Source organism: Ictidomys tridecemlineatus, chromosome 2, assembly GCF_052094955.1.
Source record: "Ictidomys tridecemlineatus isolate mIctTri1 chromosome 2, mIctTri1.hap1, whole genome shotgun sequence".
Taxonomy (NCBI): Eukaryota; Metazoa; Chordata; class Mammalia; order Rodentia; family Sciuridae; genus Ictidomys; species Ictidomys tridecemlineatus.
In genome coordinates, this window is record NC_135478.1 from 183,372,672 (window position 1) to 183,397,196 (window position 24,525).

Genomic DNA, 24,525 nt, shown 5'->3' on the forward strand with positions numbered 1-24,525 from the left:
GTTTGGTCTAGTATTATTAAACACACAACAATTTGAGACTCTGTATTCCTTGCATGTCTCCTCACTTCCTCGCAGGGTCACAGAAAGGCTGCCACGGCTCCCAACATCATACACACCACTGGATAACATGCAATACAGGATGAAAAGAGAAAAGGATTTCTCCTTGTGAAATTTCTCTTCTGTGATTATCAGAGAGGAATATTTTTCACAGGCTTCTCCTCTGTTCCCAGTACCCAGAATTGATCTTCATGCCCAAAACAAATATTCAAGGGAAGCATTAAACTAAGAATCTGGCATTTAAACCTCTTTGGTAAGAGGCATGTTCTGCCAGTGGAGAACATGTAGTAAATTAACTTTTGCAAAAGCAAACAAATGTCTGTTGTATGCTACTATATGACTACATCACAGCTCATTACTCAACTTTTGTCCCTTTATGTAGTTTATAGGCCTTTGGTCTTAGGAACAATTCTGAAACAAATAGAATCATAAACTTCTCCTTTGTGGATATGTGTAACAGTGTAAAAGTCTTCCTATAACATACAATGTATACCTAAAAGTAATGACTGTGGAATATGATCTATAAATTTTTTGTTAAAATGACTACGCTGTTTATCAATGGAACTTTACTAATTTATATTCCCTCTAGCAGTGCATAAAGCCTTCTGTTTTCCTGATGTCTTCTTTTAGAATTGACATTCTCCATGTTTTATTTTGCTTTTGCATTGTGATGGACTGTTTGTGTTTTTCTGATTGCTAGTAAGGTTAACCATCTCTTTGTGAAATTATTGCTATTATTTCTTACACTTTGGCTAATTTCCCTTGATTTCGATGAAATGTGTGTGTGTGTGTGTGTGTGTGTGTGTGTGTGTGTAGAGAGAGAAAGAGAGAGAGAGGGAGAGAGAGAGAGAGAGAGAAAGAGACACTCATATAATGATTAGTTCCAAGAACTACTGTGTGTGTTTTTGGGTATGCATGTTTATATGTGTAATATTTGCTTACTAGTAGTGAAATACAGATTTAGGTAAATTATTCTTATCAAAATTTGCAAATAAAAAATCACTAAGCTTCCCTCAAGGGGAATAAAATATTAAAGCAGGTTAGCAATATGCCCAGGGAATATTGGGAGGAAAGGCAAAACTTCTAACAGTGACAATTATAATGCCTCTCAGGAGATACTGGCATTATTTTTCCAGTTGAACATTAAATTATCAAACAAACTGCTGGACTTTTGCTTAAGTCTGAAAAATAGAACTGGAGGGGCTGGGGTTGTGACTCAGTGGTAGGGCACTTGCCGAGTATGTGTGAGGCACTGGGTTCAATTCTCAGCACCGCATATAAATAAATAAAATAAAGGTGCATCAACAAATTATGAATGTAATACACTCCTCTATTGTGATGTATGTAAGAAACAATTAAAAAAATAAAAATAAAACCACTCAGTTTTTTTTTTTAAAGAAAGAAAAAGAACTGGAGAAATGACAGAATGGAGAGAGCACACAGCCTGCCTTTCCATCCTTTTGGCAAAAATGCCTTGAGTTCCCACAGTTTCAGTCTGACTGCAGATTGTATTTGGACACCAGTCACCAGAACAGTGCCTGACCAAACACTGGTTCATGAGCAACCATGCCCAACCTGATAAGAAAAAGAAACAAGGATAGGAGCTAAAGGAGAGTGGAAGAGGGCAAGCCAGAGTTGGGAACATTGCAGGGCAGAGATTCCAAAGATCATTCTAGAGTATTAAGATGCATACACAACACAAAATCCAGTATTTGAACTCCTCCCCTATGAAACACCAGTCTGTGAACTCACTTTCTGTGTCTCACATTCAAACTCTACCAAAAGAGTATCTGGGTTAAATAGTTGGCCACTATCAAGTGCCCCTGCAAAGGACAGTAGTGCCAGGCCATCTCTCCACCTACAGGCCACACTATGAGGGCTGCTTTCAGCAGAGACTTACTCTTAGTCAAACTGTTATGGCTGATACCCAGCCCTGAGGGCTGTAGCATGCCTGGTGATCATGATTCAGACAGAGGCTTGGAGCATCACAATCATGCTAAGGTTACTCAGAATGAGACTGTGTAACTAAGAAGCAATGTGCTTGGTGTGCAGAGGACACAAGGCAGATGCTAATGCTGCCACTGCATTTGTACTAATCAACACTGAACATCTCATCTCTCCTTCCTTATTTCTGGATGCAACTCAACCAATTCATCTTTTAATCGCAGACTGCTTTGTCTATTTATTTATTTATTTAGTATTTTACTGAGAATGTAAAGCAGATGCTATCTAATTTCAATTGATTCTCTGGAATAATTCTTTAAGCTATTGTCTTTTTTATTTTAATTTTGGTGGTGCTGGGGATTGAACCCAGGGCCTTTTACATGCAAGGCAAACACTCTACCAACTGAGCTACATCCCCAGCCTTAACTATTGTCTTTTGTATCATGAGTTCAGGGGTCTTTTTGGCTTTAGGTTAAAAAATTCTAAGCTTCATGTTGGATTACTTTTGTTTTCTGTTTCTTGAATGATGAAATATCCACACAGACTTGGAGTATCATACATAGGGTCTATGACTTCACTCACCAACCAATAATTTTTGGAAGTAACCTCTCATTTCTGAAGATACTAATTACATATTTGGTGCCTACCTGACACAGTTATCCATAACCAGGGAAAAGACATCCCTTCTCTTGCCTACTTCTATAGCTATTAAATAATGCTCACATATTTAGGAGTAATGTGCTTTACTCGTGGCAAAAGTGCTCTCTTTCATCTAGGAGGAGTGCCAAAAAGAACCCAGCCATGAAAGGAGTGGGAAGAAAGAGTGATGTTAGTGGGAGAAGAACCATTTCCAAAAATATAGCAAGCTTATGCTCAAGGCACTGGAATTGGCAGAAGAACAATAGCTAAGGATACTGCATTTTGATTGGAGGGAGTTCAAGAAAATGTGCAGTGATGTCTCTGTGGTTTGATTTCTCCGAGTTATGAAATTCAGCAGACAATTGCAAGATTGGTCTGCACTGGATTCCAGCAATTTTGTGGGTGGAATCTCGGAGGAAAGACTTCATTATAATTTTTATTTACTCTTACAGTTGAGTAAGTTGGTAGATAGGGCTTCTGAAGTTAGCACTGGTACAGCATTCAGTAGAACAGAAGCATCATCCAGGCCATGAATGAACAGTGAAGTATTTCTCTTTCCTGTGGCTTAAATTGTAGGCTAAACTCATGAAGATACCATTTAAAGAATCTGGGGAAATCATCTAAGGGCACCTCAGACAGATAAAGAGGAAATAAACAGCATGGTTATGAAATAGATATGCCTTCATGGAAATAATCAAATCATCTTAGGAGCAGGAATCCACATTCAAAAAACATTTCCCTGCCTCCAGATGTAGGAACAAACCAGCAAGCAAAGCATAAACAAATCCTGTAGGTAGGAAAATGACAAACTTAAAAATGATCTGGGGTGAATTTGCATCCAGAGGGATGTGTTTTTTTATACCAGGCAGTACTGGAGTGAAACCTGTTTACTACCTAGAAACTCGCACAAAGCTTTTGAGTTTTTGTCCAGAAAGATACTTCAAAAAAGAAGCATGGTTCTCATCCAACTGACTATCTTCTTCATCATCATCTATGTGCTTGAGTCCTTGACCATAATTGCACAAAGCAGCTTCATGGTTGCAGTGCTGGGCAGAAAGTGGATGCAGGTCAAAAGATTGTCATCAGTGGAAATGATCCTCATCAGCCTGGGCATCTGCCATTTCTGTCTGCAGTGGGCATCAGTGTTGTACAATTTTGGCTCCTATTTTAACAATAATTACACATTTTGGAACATAGCAATCATCTGGGAGTTCACTAATATTCTTATATTCTGGTTAACCAGCTTGCTTGCTGTCTTCTACTGTGTCAAGATTTCTTCCTTCACCCATCCAATCTTCCTCTGGCTAAGGTGGAGAATTTTGAGATTGGTTCCCTGGTTGTTGCTGGGTACTCTGATACTTTCCTGTGTAGCAGTCATCCCTTCAGTTATTAGGAATCGAAAATTGATGCAATCAATCACCATGAAGCATTTACCCGGAAACAGCACTTGGACTGAGAGATTTCACCTGTTTGAGCAGTATTTTTTTAAAGTTCAAACAATGGGTGTGCTGCTTGTTCCCTTCCTCCTGTTCCTGGCCTCAACGGTCTTAGTTATGGCCTCACTGATCCGGCACAGGGAGCAGATGCAACAACATAACTCTGGCCACTGCAACTCGAGCATGCAAGCTCACCATACTGCCCTGAAGTCTCTTGCTACATTCTTCATAGTATTCACCTCTTATTTTCTGATCTTAGTAATCCAACTTGTAAGTAAAATATTTGGTAACGGATCTTTGTACTGGCTCTGGGAAGCCATCATCTATGCTCTAATTTCTCTTCATTCTACTTCACTGATGCTGAGCAGCCCTACATTGAAAAGGGTCCTAAAGATGAAGTGCTGGGGCCCAGAGGCTACCTGAGAAGCCAGGTACTGACCCCAGGGAAAATGGGAGTTTGCCTTGATCCAGTCAATATTGGTAGCCCACATTGTTCTTGATAATCTCCTGTGTGATTGCGGTCCACCATGAGTGTAAGCCTTTCTCTCATTCTCTGTCATTCCCAGCCATTTGTCTCTAAATAACCAATTCTTTCTCTGTTCTGTTCCACTCCTTTCTTTTTCCTTCCACAATCCCCAGGTTGACCCCAACTTCCTCATGATTGCTCCATCTCTTTTTAGTCTATGTCATCTCTGGAATCTTAAACCCAGTAAATTCTATGCATACCAGTCCCAACCATGTTGTGCACCCATCATTTTATCCTTCTCATAATTGCCAATTTCTTCACAAACTAACAGGAATATTTTCACCCCAAGAATATATTTCCCATACCCTGAATGCTTCCCAAATAAGCCTTTAATTCATTTTCTAATTTCAGTCAAGGAAAAGTCTAGCCATTGCCCTTGTGCACCTGCTCTGTCTCTTCTCTCTTCTCTCTCTCCCCTTCCTCTCCTTTCCCTCTCCCTCCTTTGTTTCTGAACCTTTATCCACTAATACAAATCACCTTCCTTATCTTCTTTTCTTCCAAATGCCGTACCTTCGATCCTTTAAAACTTTCAGTCAAAATTTAATTCATTTCATTTGTCAAGACATTCATTTCACTGTTCCCCCAGAACTGCAGGCTACTTAGCCAATCTAGCTCATCCTTAATACATCAATAAATGTTGATGATTTAATTTTGTCAATAACGTGGTTTTGCATTGGCTTGATTCTTGTCTCTCCATCATACTATAAGTAGGAATAAACTTTTTGGAAGATTCCCATATTGAAACATAACTATATTATTTAACACACATAATCCAGATGGCTGGGAACCACTCTTGATTCTCTTACTTCTGATGTTGACTTAGATTTCCTATACTCTTTTATTCTGTGCTACATAACAGTCCAATGTCCTCCCCAAATGGAAAAAAAAAGAATTTCACAGTAATCCATTATACAATACTTATAAGAAATTACTGTTGTTTAAAAGTCATTTCTACCTCCATGACCCAACAGGTTTCTCTGATACTCCTTTCCTCTGCAGGGTCTAATCTAACCTCCCCATCTCACTTTCTACATCATTTCTCTGCTTTTCTCCCTCACCCATAAGCAATGAAGTATCTTGGTCACGCTCAACCCCCAGCCTTTAAATCTCAACTTCTATCTACTCCAGGTACTCATCAAGGTATTTTTCCTAAGACAATTATATTTCTTACAACATTCTGGTGCCAGGGATGGAGAATATAAATTTTCCACGTTTAAGGCAGGCGGGATATGAGTAATGAACTGAACTTATTGCTTTACTGTTAGAAGACTAAAGAAACACTTTCACAAAGCAAATCATCCTGCAAGAAAAAGAAAGCAAGTATCTCAAGTTTGACTGTGAAAGAAAGGTCCCTGAAAAGGGAATGGATATTCTGATTCAACTTTGGGTTTATCACTCTGATTTCTCTCTATACTAAGCTCATATGAAAATGTGAGTATGATTAAAAAAAAAACTGAAAGACCACATTCACCCAAGACTTTTGTGCCATTTAGCATCTCTCCACAGCATTCCTGCACAGCATGGCAAATAAGCATACTGCCCCACTTGTAGCAGTAGTCTACACACCCCTGGCATCACCTGGGCTTCAGTGGTTCAACTGCAGCCAAAGGTGAGATGGAGACTGGTGGATGCTGTGATGTTTGCGGAGTAAACTCATAACTACCTGAAGTGAGACTGAGTGGAAAATGGCAGGGGAGGTAGTTATTGACATTATAATAGCTGACCAGGGACTCCCAGAAATGCTTTGGAGGCTGATAGAGGTGCGTTCCAAGGACTCAGAATCCTGTTGGAATGGGTAGGGCAATAACTATTGAAATGTGTCATTTGTACCATGTCCAGAGAATTCTTGAATCCTCTCAAATCTCAGCAGGAAAAAATAGAAACTGTTATGTCCATATGTATATAAATAGAGAACAGGCAAGAAAAGAATACCTTCCCCCACCCGACCCCACTCCCGTCACCTACCCAGATACTATTCCAGAAGCTGTTACATACTTTTCATACTCTCGCTATCTTCTTTTGAATAAAGTGTAATGGAAAACTTACCCTTGACATACATGAGTTTGGGGTATTGGAAGTAATCAAAGGGATCCAGAAATCAGAGAAAATAGAATAGAAACAAATAAAAGCTACCCTACATATCTGTGGTACCCACTGGTTCATGAAAAGACTTTACATACATTATTTCATTTTAAACTAAAGACAGGTCAAGATTACTCAATCCAACCTCACTGAAAAACAGACCTAAGAAGATCAAATGATTTACCTAAATTCATACTGCTGATGAGCACCAAACCAAAAACCAGCAGAAAAGAAAGGAGACCAAGAGATAAACTTTAAAGGAGAAGAGTTTTAATTTGGAAAAAACAAAAGTTGGAATATAAAAAGAAGATACATTAGAAAGAATAATTGAGAAGTTGTGACTAAAAACAAGGAAATTTTTGGATCTTAAGAGAGATCTTAAGTTAGATACATGATAGAGGCACTAAGAGGCTAATGCACCTGTATTGTCCAACTTATAAATATTCTTCCCTATATAGTGTTCATTATTCACATACAGCGTGCTGAATGATAACTCACAACAAATAGAGAGAAGATTTAAAAAGTTATGTTTCTGGATTTGGGGAACAAATAAATAGAAGCCCAGGGGTAGTAGCAGTGAATTTAAGAGGAACACATTGAGTGCAGCAGCCTGGTACCTGAATGTGTATACCAATTCACACCAGATCATTAGCAACTGGAAAGTAAATACTCTACCTTTCGCACAATGCCCAAGATCCTAATGAATGCCCGTGACACCGAGGAGACTGGCACCACCTGTGAATTTCTAATAGTGTCTGGAATACAGTTTTTTCCCAATTAGACACAATACAGATTTTATTCAATGCTTGATATTCTCTCTTCCCCACCCCTGTTCCTACTATGCAACACACAGGAGGTCAAAAACGTCAACTGTGGACTGGGGATGTGGCTCAAGCGGTAGCACGCTCGCCTGGCATGTGTGCGGCCCGGGTTCGATCCTCAGCACCACATACCAACAAAGATGTTGTGTCAGCCGAGAACTAAAAAAAATAAATAAATATTAAAAATTCTATCTCTCTCTCTCCTCTCTCACTCTCTCTTTAAAAAAAACAACAAAAAAACCAAATAAAACAACAACAAAAAAAACGTCAACTGTACCTTTTTGCATCTTTCTGAGCCTAGTATTCAAGATTTTTTAAGGCCTACCTCTGAATGACTTTCCAAGTATTTATATGAAATTTCCTCACTACTTCCTGAATGCTCATGCATAAGATACAAGCATTTGCATAGGAGGTATTCAGGCCTGGGAAAAATGTCCCTCATATTTGCTAGTGTCATTTGCCTTTCTTTTTTCTGTATTCCCTTGTTAAGGACTTTGCCTTAGTATCATCCTTCTAAGACCTAGCGCCCCTCCAGCTGCATGCACAGATGCTAAACTTGCCATGGACTTTTGCTCCCCAAAGTTGCTCCCCTTTCTGTTACATTTGCTGCCTCCTTTTGCTTACTTGGCACCAAATATAAACTCTCCCTCATTATTAAACTTCTCCTTCTTTTACCTCTGCCTTTTTTTAATATTTATTTTTTAGGGTTTTTTTTTAGGTGGACACAATATCTTTATTTTACATATATGTGGTACTGAGAATCGAACTCAGTGCTAATGGTAGTGTGCTAGGTGAGCGCACTACCACTTGAGCCACATCCCCAGCCCCACCTCTGCCTTATAATACAGTTTTCTAGACACAAAAAGTTCAATTACTGTTCAGTGATGACAATGGAATGATGAATAATAATTCTGAAATCTGGAGTTTGAGATTACCAAAGGTTTTATTTATCCCATAAAGGTTTACTCTTGCCCTAATGTGTACTACCTAGAACATCACGGCAGCTTGAACAATATGTGCTGCTCCTTCTGAGAAATAAGGGCTTCCAATGACAGTTATATTATCCATGGTCAGTCCAGTAAGATCAGTTCTTCTGATTTTGAGAAGACCTGGGTACAAAGAGGCAATGGGGGTTCCATAGTGAGCCAGAGCTGAGAGGCATTTACAGATGAATGCCTCTCATTTACCAAGGAGTAATGATGTGAAGAAATCTTTCCAGGGTTCTAAAGTACAGGAAACAATCTGTGTTTGGATCCCTTCCCTGACAGAGGGCACAGATGCCATAGTACAATCACACCAAATAAGATGTTAGACTTTTTACTTTTAATATCTCCTACCCTCTTCAAATTGTGATCCCATAAAGAAGGAGAAGAGGAGGATATGGTGGGGAAGTGAAATAATCTCCTTCTCTCCTTGTTCTCAGCCTCTATAACAGGTCAAAGACAGGAAAAAAGAAGTTTTTAATTGGATTTGAGATTAACGTTTTGATTAAAGTCTTTAAATATGCAAAGGAGGACTTTCTTAGAAACCCATGGGATCTATAATACCATGAAGGGTTGAGAAAGGATGGTCTTAGGAATAATAATATGTTTAAAGGCAGAGGCTGGAGGGAAAAAAAATGTTTCTTCTAAACCCGGTCTGTTCAATAAATTTATTACAAGAGACATAAAAGTCAGTAAGATGTGAAAGGCCTTTATGTTTTCTCTGAGTTTGCTTGTCAGGTATTGTGTATTACATAAGTAGTTATAACAGGATCCCAAGATAATTTCCTTTTTCATAAGGAGTTTGTTAACAGGTTTGCATACAATGTATGTTCCCTAGAGCTTCTGTTAATGCAGGAATCTCCAGAGGTGAAATGCTTAAACTATGAAAGCTGTAACCTAATCAGTTCATTCTAGTTTGAATAGACTGGGTGGTAACTGTAGGCGGATGGGACATGGTTGGAGGAGGTGGGTCAAGGGGGCATGCCATGGAAAGCTATATTTTTCCTGTGACCCATTCCCCTTCTCTTTCTGCTTCCTGATTCCACCATAAGTTAACCAGCTCTCCTTTGCTTAGCCCTTTCCCCATGATGTGCTGGCTCATCTTGGATCCAAAGCAATGGAGTCAGCCATCTATGGACTGAGACCTCTGAAACCCTGAACTGCAAATAGACTTCCCCTTCTCTAAATTCTTCTTGTCAGGAATTTTGGTCACAGTCATGAAAAAGCTGACTAAAACTGATCTAAACCAAAAGCCAAGGGAAAGGCTTACCTCAGATGACCTTTAGTTTTTCCATAGTGGCCATCATAACTCCTCCACCTGAATTGTGATTGTGCAACAGGAAATATTGGGTGTGAACATGAAAACTCTCCATGCTATGGGGCTGGGGTTGTGGCTCAGTGGTAGAGTGCTTGCCTAGCATGAACGAGGCACTGGGTTCAATCCTCAGCATCACATAAATGTAAAATAAAGATATTGTGTACACCTAAAACTAAAAACTGAATTTTTTTTTTTTAAAAAAACCCTCTCTATGTTAGAGGAAAGCCTTTCACTTAGGGTTCCATTCTCCTTCCATTCTGGTATTTGTTTTTAGACTTTATTAATGATGTTTTTTCTTATTGCTCTTGTATTTCTATTATAAATTATGGAAAGTTGTTTTCAAAATTGGTCCTATTGATTTTAAAAGAGACAACAAAAGAGAAAAAGAGAGAGGAAAAAGTCTACAAAGGACAACATTTGCAATGTATCTACAACTGTAAACCAATCTTTAAAATTCATTAAGATTTACTTTTGTTCCAGAAATGCAAATTAAAGGAAAGAATTGGGGCAATACATGTAACTATCCATTTGCCATGTTCTCGTACTCCTAAAACAAAATCCCTTTGAGATGATTTCTTCTGTTTTAATAAAATGTATCTTAAGTGTGAATTGACTTCATGCTAGTTTTGATGACAAAGCAATACTTGGATTAAACATAATTTCAATGCTAAGTTTCTTCAAATTTTTTAAGACAAAATTCATATAAAATGATAGGCTACATTATTTATTCTGAATTTTTCTTTAAGTTTTAATCTAAATGATTGATTTTTAATAAATAAATGAACTTTTATTTTTTAAATATGCTGGATGTAAAATCACTGACACACAGACAAAGTGCACTCAAAATGGCTGAGAATAATCATTCATATTTGCAGGGGAAAGTATTTCTTCAAATTTAAGTTTAAAATTAGAGCAAAGATAAATTTCACAAGTTTCTTTCTTCAGCCCTAAAGATAGACTGTGTAGGTAGCTATTTCTTGAGGATATTGGCAGATGGGGGATGTCAGTACTTGAGGGTTTGAATGAAGCTCACTCCAAGAACTTGGAAATAAGATTGTCTTCTGAAACATAAATCAAAAAAAATCAAATTCCCTCTCTACTTCTGCCCTAAATAAAACAATCTAAGAATTAACCAGAAAGTGGGTGACTAGAAAAGGTAATCAAACTGAATTTCAGGATCTGAGCCAAGGAGAATCCAAATTGTAATATATCACATAGAAAAAGAAGTAAGACAGGACTCAAAAAGGAAAACTTTCACAACAAAGAGATAATAAATTTGAACTTGCTTGTATTCATCCAAGTTAGAAGGCTGTTTGGTCAATTGACTTTGAAGCTTCTAGTCCTATTGACATGTTCTCCAAGCTGTTACCAAACAGATATGTCACCAGGTTGCATGAATTCTTTCAGCCTTTATGTTTACTCACTCATCTGATCATGAGCTGATTATTCATGCCTCTGGAAAAATTTCTATGTCCTAAAATATGGGTACAGGAAAGTGCAAGATGCCTGTCAAAACATATACATGAAGATAGCAAAGCAAAACTTTCAGGGCCCAGGTCCCAGATATAAGGTCTGATCACTAGAACCTCACACAGTCTGTCCTACCACCTTTGCTTCCACCCCGAAAGCATCCTGTGAAAAACAGAAAAGCAACACCACAAAGCTACATTCACTCTGTATCTCTATCCTTATCATGTTTTGATCCATGATATATATTGACATATCGGTGTCTAGGAAGTTCATTTCTACCATTTGCATCCTCAGACCCAGTTTTCTTGACCCAGACTTGAGATCCTGTAACTCACGTTTCAGTGGAAACTACCCTAACATTGGAATCATGTAATGAATCCATACCATCCTCAGGCTCATTTTTTCTCAGCTTCAGTTTCAGGGGTATAAGTGCTATTTCTCAAGATGATCACCTTGGAGAACTTGATGGGAAGGGGTTTTCAGGCCCATGAAACTCAGGAGCAGAACCTAGAATGTGGTCACTTCATCGAGATACTATTTTGAAAATAATTCTACCAATAATTAGAATTATTATTATCACCGTTTAGGTCACCATTCTTAGGTGTAGGCAATGAAATCCAGTCTAGTTGGTTGGAGGACAGAAGGTTTACAAGTTTCTAGAAAGCATATAACATTTCAGGGAATACTAGGAAACTAGGCAGAAGAAAGCCAACCAGAAGGAATGCCTAACCACACCACAGGGTTGCTCCCTCAACACCACCTGCCACTTGAATTCCTTGACCTTAGGGAACAGGCAACAGAATTGGCATCACAGCTGCCTCAGGAGCATCAAATGCCTCTGTCTCAAAACCAAATATCCCTTACACAGTCAGCATCCCATACTGATCAACTCCTCTTCTGTGACTCCAGAGGTACCTCTGGTTGGCCAACACAGGATCACACCTGCAGACTTAGCTGCTCAGGGCTTCTCTATGTGTCTGGAGAAGGTCATGATTCACTTTCCCACTTCCACTAGAGGCTTAGAGGAATGAATGGGAAAAAGAGCAATCTCTCCCAACTTTCTTACACAAATACAGAGAATCTATACCCGACAGATTCTACTATACCTCATGTGTCTATCACCATTGGTCAATAATTTTAAAAAAATGGGTATCACAAAAAAAGTTATTTTTTAACCAAAAATAGATATGAAAATAAATCATGAAAATGCACAAATAATTAGTAATCCTTCCAAAATCTAAAAGAAACAAGAATATTTACCATGGCTACCTTGGCATTTTTAAAATTCAAGGATCCTGAACCATACTAATTTCGGCTGTAAGACCCTCGTAAGCTTGACAGTACAGGCTGTACTACAACCCTGTCATGCTGTTTGAATTGTATTTCAATGGAGGGAAAAAATTAAATATAATGGTGAAGAAGAGACTACTAACTACAGTTGATGGACCTCATTTCCTTCCTTGATCTACTTTACCAAATAAATGCATTTATTTCCTGGCTATAGTCAGTGTTTCCTGCGAACAGCTCACAGGTGCCCCTTTCTTTAGAGTTCTGCCAGCAGGAACAGCCACAACTGGGAGATTATTCCAAGCCCACAGTACTGCAGTCTGCAGCTAATGTCTAGATGATATGGGTGCATATAAAAGTCCAACCCCTTTGAGAAAGACTAACACTAGAGTGCAATTTATGCTCAGAATACTCCCTGATTTCACTCTGAGACTGTTCTCCTGTTAAGACACTTTCTTGTCTAGCTTTTTGTCCCCTTGCCCCATCCAGCATCCCTCTCTCATTTCCTCCAGAGAACATCTCCACAATACATCACTTGAGCAAGAATCTCCTCATGTTTGTTTCAAGAGAATATGGACTAAGAAACTAGCTAATTTCAACAGTGTCACAGTATAAAACAGTGAAGAAAAAAATTACATAGGTATTCCCCTGTTTTAAAGATGGAACTTAGCTCTCCAGCTTTTCATTATGGAAGTACCTTGTGACTTTATTCCAGAAAGCTGAATGTGAAAAGGGAGGGAAAAAAATGCTTTTCAGTGGAGAATCCTGGCAAATATTACATGGGCAAGTGATCAAGTGTTTTAGTCTCCTTTTTTGTTGTTGTGACCAAAAGACCTGACAAGAACAATTTTATAGGTGGAAAAATGTATTTGATGCTAAAGGTTTCAGAGGTCGCAGGACATAGATGGCTGACTCCATCTGTACCCAAGGTGAAGCAGAGCATCCTGGCAGAAGAAAACCTCTCAGGATATGACACCAGGAAGCAGAGAAATACAGCTGGGCTCAAGGACAAAGTATAAACCCCCAAAGCACAATCCCAATGACCCACCTCCTCCAGCCACAACCTACCTGACTACAGCTACCACCCAGTTAATTCATTTAAGTGCATTAATGCACTGATTAGGCTCAGGCTCTCAGAACCCAATCATTTCCTCTCTAAACTTTCTTGCTTTGTCTCACACATGAGCTTTTGGGGGACACCTCATATCTAAACCACAACATCAAGATTAACCTCATATGGGATGCCAGGCTCTGCTCCCTATTTTGCTGTATTCCTGTGAGCCTCCAGTGGAGATTGCAAAGTGAATCATGACATTTTCTAGGCATAGAGCTGCCTGAGCAGCTACGTCTGTAGGTGGTGATCCAGGGTCAAACAAATAGAGGTACCCCTGTAGTCACAGATGGAAGAGGTGAACAATGTGGGATGCTGGCTGTGTAAGAGATATTTAATTTTGAAATAGAGGCATTTGACACTCCTGGGGCAGTTGAGATGCAGCTTCTTGTGCAACTTTTCCCTCTTTAATTTGAAAGAATTTATTCTAATCCAAACATAATAAGATGACACTTTACTTCTGCCATCTTCCTTCCCAAAACACACAGTCTAGCCATGAAAAAAAAATGTAAGACAAACTAAAATTTGAGGGATACATTACAAAACATCTGACTACTACTTCTCAAAACTGTCCTGTGTAAGAGAAAATATGAGAAGACATCACAGTCCAGGGGAGCATAAAAAGTATGCTGACCAAATGTAATGTGACACGTTGGAGAGGATCCCAGAACAGAAAAGGGATCCTAGGGAAAAATTAGTGACATCTGAATAAATATCAGAGGGTAATAGTATCATAGCAATGTTGCATCCTTAGTTGTAACAAATCTAACATATATACTGTAGTAGCCTAATTAAAGTAGGGGGAAATAAACATTAGAAACTTTTGGTGTTATCTTTGCAACTCTTCCATAAATCCAAAACTATTCTAAAATGAAAGCTTATTTTAAACATGCCCTAATATTTCCAATATATGGGGATTTTTTTTTGTCTATTGTAAGTCTTCTTTTTTTGTGTCTGAAGTAAGAAACTGGTTGAATGCCAGACATTTTAAGTAGAATAGCAGAGGCTGAGATCAACAATATTCCTGCCTAAAGACGGCCATGCCATTCCTCTTTCAGGGTGTAAGTGGTAGCTGGCTCCTCTTCTCCCCTTGCTCTAACGTAGGTTATCAATTTCATGCAATTCTTCACTCCTTGTAGGAGTTTGATCATTTCTGGTTTCAGACTTCTTGGTTGCTGTATGTTCTTAGCCCTCTGATGAGTTCAAGAAAAGGTATGATTCTTGTCATCTATTATCCAGCTCTTTCTTGTGGAGAGGGAGCATTTTTTTTCCAGTTTTCTACATCCTAGGAGCAAACAGCACCCCCAAGGGATCCCCACCCTCTTAACGCTGTATATACAACCATCTGAAATACATGTGGGAGAAGGAAAAATAGAGAAAAGTGATTAGAATAATACATTTAGAACAAAAAATTCTGAATGTTTGAAAACTCACAGAATCTTAATGTTGAAGGGAATATTAGAAGACATCTATCTTAGTCTTAAAATCTTTAAGCCCAGTCCTCTCTGGTTAAAATTTAATATTCCCTCCAGGAAGAGATCGTTTCTAGTTAAAAATCAGTATGTCTCTGCATATCCCCACCAATCAAGGAATGTCTTTTGTACTTTTACCTTTTAACTTTTTTTTTTTACTCTTATTTTTTGATGAAATCATGGAAGACTTAGAAATATGTTTTTCTTTGAACAAACAAAAATTATATTCTGATATTCAGAATGCTTTCAAATAACACATTGATTTCCTGATCCTGGTTGAAAACACCATATGGAGCTGGGCATGGTGGTGCATAGCAGTAATCCCAGCAACTGGGAGGCTGAAGCAGGAGGATTACAAGTTCAAAGCCAGCCTCAGCAACTTAGAGAGGCCCTAAGCAACTCAGTGAGTTTCTATCTCAAAATAAAAAATAAAAAGATCTGAGGATGTGGCTCAGCAGTTAAGCGCCTCTGGGTTCACCAAAACAAAACCCACCATATGGAATCTTCTTCCTCCTTAGTTTTAAGGTATTCATTCTACCCTAAACATTCATGAAACTTTTTTTTTGCTTTGTATATGTGCTGATAGAAGTTTATTATACATAAAATTATTTATAGAATTTGCAGATTCTTAGAGATATTGCATAGTAGTCACAAAGAAGGAAATGAATAAATGCAAAGAGTGGAGGAGGTTAGACCTAAATGTTTTTTTGCAAGAAGGTTAAAAGATGGGTATTATAAAGCAGAACTGGCCCCTATAGGGACTCAGGGCACCTAAGTCAAATGTGTCAAGCAGCAAACAACCAAAGAACTGAAGTGATGGCAAAGATTCAAGCCAAACATTTCTATTTCCTTACCAGAGGCAAAAATCTTTGTGAACAAGAAATAAGGAGCATCTACAAAATTATGCCAGAAGAGCACAACACACCTTGCTTTTCTGTAATTCTTAAATGCCAGACTAAAAGCCTACCATTATCATCATTGCTAGTAAGATCCAACCTTGTAATAGTGTTCCCTAGACTTCCTTTAACACAAGAATCATCTGACTTTTTATTAAAAATGCAGATCCCTGGGATCTGTTCCAGCCCAGCAAATCAGAATATCCAGGAGAATTTTCTTAGAATGCACAGTTGTATTGTTTTGTTCTGTTTTGCAGTGCTGGGTATCAAACATAGGGCCTTCTCTTTTCTAGAGAAGCACTCCACAACTGAGCAATACTCACAGCCCAGAATGCATTTTTAAGCAAGGTCTATGGGTTTCTCAGCCTGTGGGAAAGCCTTAGAACTGTCTTTTCACAATTTCTTGGCCTATGAAGCATTTTCATTTTACTAGCTAATCATTTATGATGATCAAGTCATGATAATCCTGAGGATTAACACTCAAATATTAAATATCGAGAGCTACTTTTGTTTGTGTTAAACTATAATTGCCTTTCTGTGGTATAAACAGAAGACACTCAACACTGAATTCATCTTACAGTAAGCAAATTTTAGTAAATTTGGCCCCTATAGGGACTCAGGGCACCTAAGTCAAATGTGTCAAGCAGCAAACAGCCAAAGAACTGAAGTGATGGTAAAGATTCAATTTTAATTTAGCAATTAAATTAAAATTGCTAAATGTTAGCAAACTAAGCAAGTATTTAATTTGGGTAGAATAGTTTCCCTTAGAAAATTATTCCAGGACAAGAGATATCTTTCAGAAATCAGTTTAGTGCCTAGAAAATTATATGAGCAGGAACAATCAAAAATTTATCCTTGAGCACATGACTGAGGCATAGTGGAATCATTGCTCCAAACCTCTTGAGATATTGTTCAAACTGAATCTAATTTGAGAACCTCTTTGTGAAATTTTCAGGGCTATACTTCAGTGGAAATATATTTGTCTTAGATAAAATGAAGAGTTTTTAGTGAGAACTTTGTATTTTATGGGGAAAAACAAAAGGCACTTTTGATTTTAATTGGGGAGAAAGGAATGAAATACTGCATAGATCTTTTTAAATTTGCTTACAAACTACCTCTTGAGCTTTTATCAATGGCTTTTACATAGTGTTTCTCAATGTGTAACTCAAGATTACCTAAGTCAGGATTCTTGAAGTATTCAAAACGATAATTTCTTAGCCTCTTACTAAAATTAATATTTCAAGGGTGCCACCCAGATAGCTGTATTTTTACAAGTATTCCATGTTCATATGAACATTGAAGTTGGAAAATAGCATCGTAAAACAGGAATTAGTGAACTTCTTCTGGAAAAAGCCAAATACAAATTACTGTACTCTTTCTGAATCACACAGTCTGTCACAACTAGTGGAATCTACTGCTGTGACACAAAAGCAGTCATTGGCTGTTGAGAGTCACAGCCAAAGGGACCCCAGCAAACTTCCAGCTGCCAGCTGATGATTGGCTCACAGCGGCCCCAGCAACATCTAGCTGATTGGCTCCTCTGCAGTGATGTTCATTGGGCTGTTTCCTTGCCCTTCAGACTGCCAGCTGATGATTGGCTCACAGCGGCCCCAATAACATCTAGCTGATTGGCTCCTCTGCGGAGCTACTCATTGGGAGACTTCTTTGGCTCCGCCCACGCAACCCAGCCAATCGGCCTCAAGAGCAGGAGGATTGTGGGAGGTGGAGAGGCTGGTGTGGGGGTGAGAGGTTTGTGGGAAGCTGGTGGTGGCAGTTGGGCTCTGAGGGTTTTTTCCTGAGGAGCTGTTTTGTTTGGCGTTTGTAGTTCTAAAAATAAAGTTAGTTTCTTTTGACAAGTGGCTCCTGAAATGTGCCCAGCCAGACTGCGGCAATTGGCAACACAAAAACTCATAAAAATGGCTGTGTTCTACTAAAACTTCACAAAATAAAGTGAGCAATGAGATTTGGCTTAGTAACCACAGATTTTTAACCCTTACCAGTAAGCATGAATCTTGTTTGGCTCTTTCTCACACCAAGTCTACTAAAAAAGGAAACAAGGACAGATACAGACCAGTTGCTGAAGCGTTGGGGAGTGGCAGTCTCCTCCTCTTCCTTTCTTAATACTCAGAATAAATTCCATCTCTGGTATGGTTATTTCGTGGAAGAGATCTTGATCATGGATACAACCAGCTATAATTTAATTCTCTTTCTAATCAAAAATCAATCATTATCAGCATTTGTATCAATATATTCTTTGTCTGCCAAGCAGCAAATAACAAAAGGAGACAACGGGACTTGATATAAACTACAATTTCCCCCTCAACAAAGAAATCTGTAATGTAAGTAAAGGTCAAAAGAGTAACAAGCAATTAAAGTTTTTCCTGTTTATTTTACTGAGGGGAGGAAAAAATTTTTCAAATATCCATTTGTTTAGAAGACTGACTAAAACTACTACTTCCATGCTATTAAACTATTCGAGAACATCAAGAAATTGACAAGTTGACATTGAGCCTCCCCATAATGGATGAAAGCAGAATACAGCTATAACTTGAAAATATACAGTTAAATAAAGTTTGAAAAGTGCAATGAGAATTCAAGTAAGCTGAGACTGAATATCAAGAAATACCACCTATATGCCACAGAGTTCAAATTATAGTGTGCTTCAAAAATAATCCTTAAGGCAATGAAATTGGAGTTCATGAGCTACTGGTAGAAGCCTCCCCAATGAATATCACTAAATATCTGATCTCTTTCAATTTAACTAAAAGAAAAGACTAAATAAGCTCATACACAGAGTCACAAAATCAATAACATGTAATTTATGCTTTTTTCTCTTTTCTTCTTTTTAGTGAATTGTAATTATACATAATAGTGGGATTCACTGTTACATTTCCATATGTGCACAAAAATAGATAAATATAATTTGCTCAGTTTCCTTCCTCAATGCCTCCCTTACCCTTTACTTCTCCCTGCCCAGGTCTTCTTCCTCTATCCTATTGTACAAGTTAGGTAGAACTTTTGCTAAATGAGAGTTACACTGGCTTTTCTCATAACCAATTCACTGTATAAATAGTTCATCCAGGTGGAACCCATCATATTCAATAATGAATATTGATTGATTTAAAATCAATAGGTAGCATATGAAAAGCACATAAAGACAGAAAAGAATGAATGCCAATAAAGATTATATTATAGCAAATGTCTCAATGTATATTAAACTCATGACCAATGATACTTCCAAATTTCAAAGAAAACTATGAAAATATCCTCTCTATAAAACAATAAGTCAATGAAAGAAAATGCTGAATACAAACAAAAAAAATATGGCAAATAAAATTGAGATAAGAGCAAAGTGAAATGAAAAAGGATAATTTAAACAAGGATAGTGGGTACTTTTGGAGAAGTAGGACACCTTTGGCATATTGGCAACATTCCATTTCTTGAAGTAGACCGTAGTTTATATGTTGATATTATCATAATACTCAAAGACATAATTAAGAAACCAATTCTGAAATCAGAGAAATCTGAAATCACAGAATAAAAAAATACTCAGATATATGTGAAAATAAACAGAAAACTCTGAACACTGAGTCACATTTCAGCAAATTTCATGCAAAAAAAGAAAGTAATTGGAAAATAGAACAATTGAATCTCCTAAAATGTAAGTCTGAAACTAAAACAACCAGAGACTAATAACTAAACAATGAATACATGTTTTAAACTACGATAATATAGAAACAAGAGCATAATTAACATTTTTCCAGAGCTAATGGTGTAGCAAGAAAATGGAATTATATAGTTAGTCACAAATGTAATCACTAGCATAACTATGTGTAGATTACAAGCTTTCTGCTATGGTTTAGATATGAGGTGTCCCCGAAAGATTTATACATTAGATGATGCAAGAATTTTTAGAGGTAAAATGATTGGGTTATGACAGCCTTAACCTAATCAGTGGATTAATTCACTGGTACTGTTTAACTGGTAGTAACTGTAGGCAGATAGGATGTGACTGGAGGAGGTGGGTTATTGGGGTATACCATTTGGGTTTATATTTTGTCCCTACTGATTGCCATGTTCTGAGCTGCTTTCCTTCATCACCCACTTCTGCTGTGTGTTCTGCCTCAATAGGATCCAGAGCTGTGGAGTCAGCCGTCAACAAATTGAGACCTTGGACATTGTGAGCCCCAAATAAGCTTCCTCTCCTCTAATTGTTCTTGTCAGGTCTTTTTGTCACAGAAGCAAAAAAGCTGACTAAAACACTTTTCCAATGACCAAACTATAAATACATTTATAAGCAAATAGAGTAATGAAAAACAAAAGAAATACTAAAATGTATTGTTTGAGCAAAACATATCAGAAATCAAGTGACATGCTAGTTGCATTGATAAATTTAAATAAATACCTACTAAAAGAAAAATGTTTCTCAGATTGGGCAATAAAATAATACATATTTATATGCTACAATAAAAAACATGTAAATTTAACTCATAAAAGTTAAACATGTAAATTTAACTCGCTAAAGTTAAAACGAGAGGCATTTTTGCAGAAGTCTGTAATTTACCTACTTTAATGATTAATTCAATAGATTAAAAAATAGTACAGGTGCTAAAAAATATTAAAGACAACTAGATAATATAAAATAGATCTGATCACTTTGTGTCTAAATCTGTACCCAGAAAATAAAACAAACCTTCTTTTCAAGTTTCCATGTATCATTTGTAAAAAAAAAAAAATGACCATTAGGAAATCAAAATAAATCTTTTGCAAATTTCAAGAAAAAAAATAGCATATACAGCATACTCTTATCTAGTTAACACAAGGAACTAATATCAAAACCGGAAAAGAAAATGGCAAATTTTATTAATGTCTTCAACAATTTTTAAGTAAAAAAAGAAAACAAAAATCCCACAACAATGGAGAAAATAGTAATAAAGTGCTAAACAACAGAAGCCAGGTGTTTCAGTTAGCTCTTCATTACTGCAACCCAAATATCTGACAAGAACAATTTAGAGAAAAAGTTTATGTTGGCTCATGGTTTCAGAGGTTCAGTCTATGGTCAAATGACTTAATTCCTCTAGCATGAGGTAAGGCAGAACATCATGGCAGAAGGGCACTGTGGAAGAAAGCAGATCAGGACATGAAAAACCCGAGGAAACTGAGAGAGCTCCACTCACTAGGGGAAAATATAAACCCCAAAGGCACACCCCCAGTGACCTACCTCCTCAAGCTACACCCTGCCTGACTGTGGTTAGCATCCAATTAATAAATATCAGTGAATTCCACTGCTGATTGGATCTTATAATCTGATCAGTTCACCTCTGAACATTCTTGCATTGTCTCATACATGAGCTTTTGGGAGACATCTCAGGTCTGAGTCATAACACCAGGGATATAACTGAAGTGCACAAGAAGGATTAAAAATGTAAATAGTCACATTAATAAAAAATAATATCAGCATATAAAATTATCTAACTAATGAGGTTAAAAAGAGAACAAACTCTTGAGGAAATTACAGTGGGAAGATCAATAAAATAAAAGCAAAATCCATGTATTAATAGCCTGAAATTTAAAAAAATAATTAAAGTGTTTAAAAAGTTTGCATCAAAAATAATTAAATAAAATACCAGCATAGTGAAGAAAGTAAATCAAGAGAAATGGTAAAAGGCATACATAAATTTTCAATAAAAATTTAAAAATCATTATAGATTCAGAGAAAAATATTAAAATACAACCAGCTCCTAGTCTTTGGAGAAGCATTTGAAATTTAATGAAAGATAATTTTGTGTGTGTGTGTGTGTGTGTGTGTGAAAATTTACATTGGTAATGCTAATATAAGGTGTTCAACCTAGGACTGCAAGGCCCCAGCATACTGTTTTCCAATCCCAATGAAAGAACTTGTAGAAATTGATGGAGAGAGTTTGGACATATTATTACTGATGGGTTCCCTCAGTGGCAACAGGCCAGGGAAAATGGAGGGCTTCTCTGTGCCTACAGGCAAGGGAAAATATAAACAAGATTGATTGCATGGCAACTGCTCATATGGGTTTCTTCAGATGTTTTATAATTACATAACTTTTCTTTGTAACCAAGGTATTTCTGCTTTGATCTCCACTGAAAGAGGGGACATAAGGAAAGTTACCAGTTTCCCTCCTCCTACCCCCACCTAACGGGAGTCCTTCTTGGTTCATCCTCCGAAACAATAAGCCTTTTAGGCACTGACTTATGTTTACCCAAACATGAGGAGAGAGAGAGAAAATGCACATGGATCCAACTCCATAGAAGATATAAAAAAATATTTGTTTTGCTATTTCTCATAACAAAACATTTACATGAGGAAATTCTACCAAAATCTTTAAGTACATAAACCAGAAATATAGACATTAGGAGAAAGGTCAAAGTCATTATTATTTGCAGATAATATTATAAAATTGGATGTCAACTAAAAATATATCATGATGATTGAATAAAGTCCAGTCAATGGGTTAAAAAAAAGCATACTAATAAACAACCTTTATACAAACTAGCAACAGTTAGAAAAATTGGAATTTAATGAAAGAAAATAACATACATATAGTAATAACAACAATATTTAATAGTTCTAGGAATAATCTGACAGGAAATGGACAATATAAGTATGAGTAATTTTTAAAATGCTACTGAAGCACACAAAAGAAGACTTGAAAAAAAATGGCACTTTTTAGTCTTGGACAAAGTGAGTCATACAATTCTCCTTGAATCAATAAATGTAATTGTTGTAGAGGAGCCTCCTGGAGCCAAAGCAACCATGGGGCTCTGCAGCGTACAGTTCTTGCCATCCTGTAGGAAGGATTTCAAGCAAGTTGCACAGAATAACAAGTAGGAGATTTATTAGAGAAAGTGAGATGACTGAGAAAAGCACCCAACCCAGGTACTCGGCAAAGCTCTCACAGACTCCTTGTTTTTTAAGGGCTTTAGGTTCCTTTGTTTTTACCTTAGTTTCTCATACACCCCTGTTTGGCTTTTTGCCCATTGTGTAGCTCTCAGCAAGGTTTTTTTTTTTTTTTTTTTTTTTTTTTTTGTGTGTGTGTGTATGAGGGTCACAATGGCCTGATCACAAGGGGCAGCTGTGATATGGTTTCCATGATCACCTTTTCATAAGGGGGTTTGTGATGAACTGGTCACAGGAGATAGCTGAGACATGGTCTTGAAACAATAGTTTCCTGAAAGGGGTATTATTAGCCATGTCTGGCAAAGATTTGACGTATCAGTTCCCATTTTTCCAATGCTTATCTGCTTTGATAAAGTTTTCTGCTATTCCCAGTCCTGTGACTTGGACTCTTAAATTTATATTGTCTAAAAGTTAATGCCCTTTATTATTCTCCCTCTACCCACCTGCTCATGACTGACTCTTACCTAACAGTAATAATCTGTCCTTAAAACTGCTCTTTAATGTTTTGTTTTGTTTTCAATACCATGGATTGAACCCCAATTAACCAATTAGTAAAATGCTTCAGTAGCATTTTAAAAATTACTCATACAATGGATTAACCAATGAAGCACATTCCTTTTTCATTTTTTTTTTTTATTTTAAGACAGGGTCTCACTAAGTTGCTTAGGGCTCACTAAGTAGCTCAAGTTGGCTTTGAACTTGTGATCCTCCTGCCTCAGACTCCCAAATTGCTGGGATTGCAGGTGTGCACCGCCATGTCTGGCTCAACATTTTTAAACTAGAAAAATCATTTTCTAAAATTAATATGTAAATATAAGTTTAAAAAATTCTGAGATTGGGAAGATTAATAAAAGAAGCCCTCCAGATAAGGAAACTCATGACAGAGCTCAGGGAATAGCTCAGTCAACAAGCACTTGCCTGGCTTGGGTAAGGCCCTAGGGTCAATCCGCTGCAGTGAAGGGGGAAAATGCAACTATTTTAAGTCTATAGTAAGAAAAAGTATGTGGTTTTGATGCATGAATATATGATAGGAATGATCTCCAAGATCATCTAAATGAAAAAAAAAATCTAGTTGAATGAGTGTTTAGAATGTTTTCTCATGTGTTTAATTAAGGCTTTATAAGTTTATCATAGATTATGAAGAAACTATCTCTGGAAGAGAGCAGAGGTTGCTCTCTAAAAGAAATGAAAGGTAAAGGATTGAAGCAAGAGTGAGAAAATTTACTCCTCACTCTATTTCTTGTTTCTTTTTAAGTTTGTGCTATGACCCACACATTGATTATTTTGACACTTAAGTTATAAAAAAGTAAAATTATACATGGTTATTTTAGAAAAAAATATGAAAATTTAAGATAGCTTAAAAATTAAAGCCAAAAGTTAGCCACTGTGAAGATTTTCATTTGTTTCTCTTTACTATTTTGACTACGTGTATTTAATAGAAGTGATAGTTATTATACATGAGTGTGACACAAAGGCAGAAGGAGAAAAGCATTGAGAACATTCATCTCCATATGATGAGCAGCTAGGAAACAGGGAGAAGGAGAGGGAGGAG

At 37.2% G+C, this 24,525-nt stretch overlaps 1 protein-coding gene and 1 non-coding gene across 2 annotated transcripts; one reads left to right on the forward strand and one right to left on the reverse strand.

Annotated features, from left to right (window-relative positions):
• Positions 1-2,346: 2,346 nt before the first annotated feature.
• On the reverse strand, positions 2,347-2,419 carry Trnaa-ugc (transfer RNA alanine (anticodon UGC)). Its single transcript has one exon. It is a non-coding gene; the product is annotated as a tRNA-Ala (tRNA).
• Positions 2,420-3,593: 1,174 nt separating this feature from the next.
• On the forward strand, positions 3,594-4,499 carry Tas2r16 (taste 2 receptor member 16). Its single transcript, XM_005333958.1, has one exon. It carries the CDS (start codon positions 3,594-3,596, stop codon positions 4,497-4,499), a length of 906 nt encoding a protein of 301 aa, XP_005334015.1.
• Positions 4,500-24,525: the final 20,026 nt, after the last annotated feature.

Coding starts and splice junctions, on each gene's coding strand:
- Tas2r16 (XM_005333958.1), top strand. CDS start 3,594: ATGGTTCTCATCCAACTGACTATCTTCTTCATCATCATCTATGTGCTT.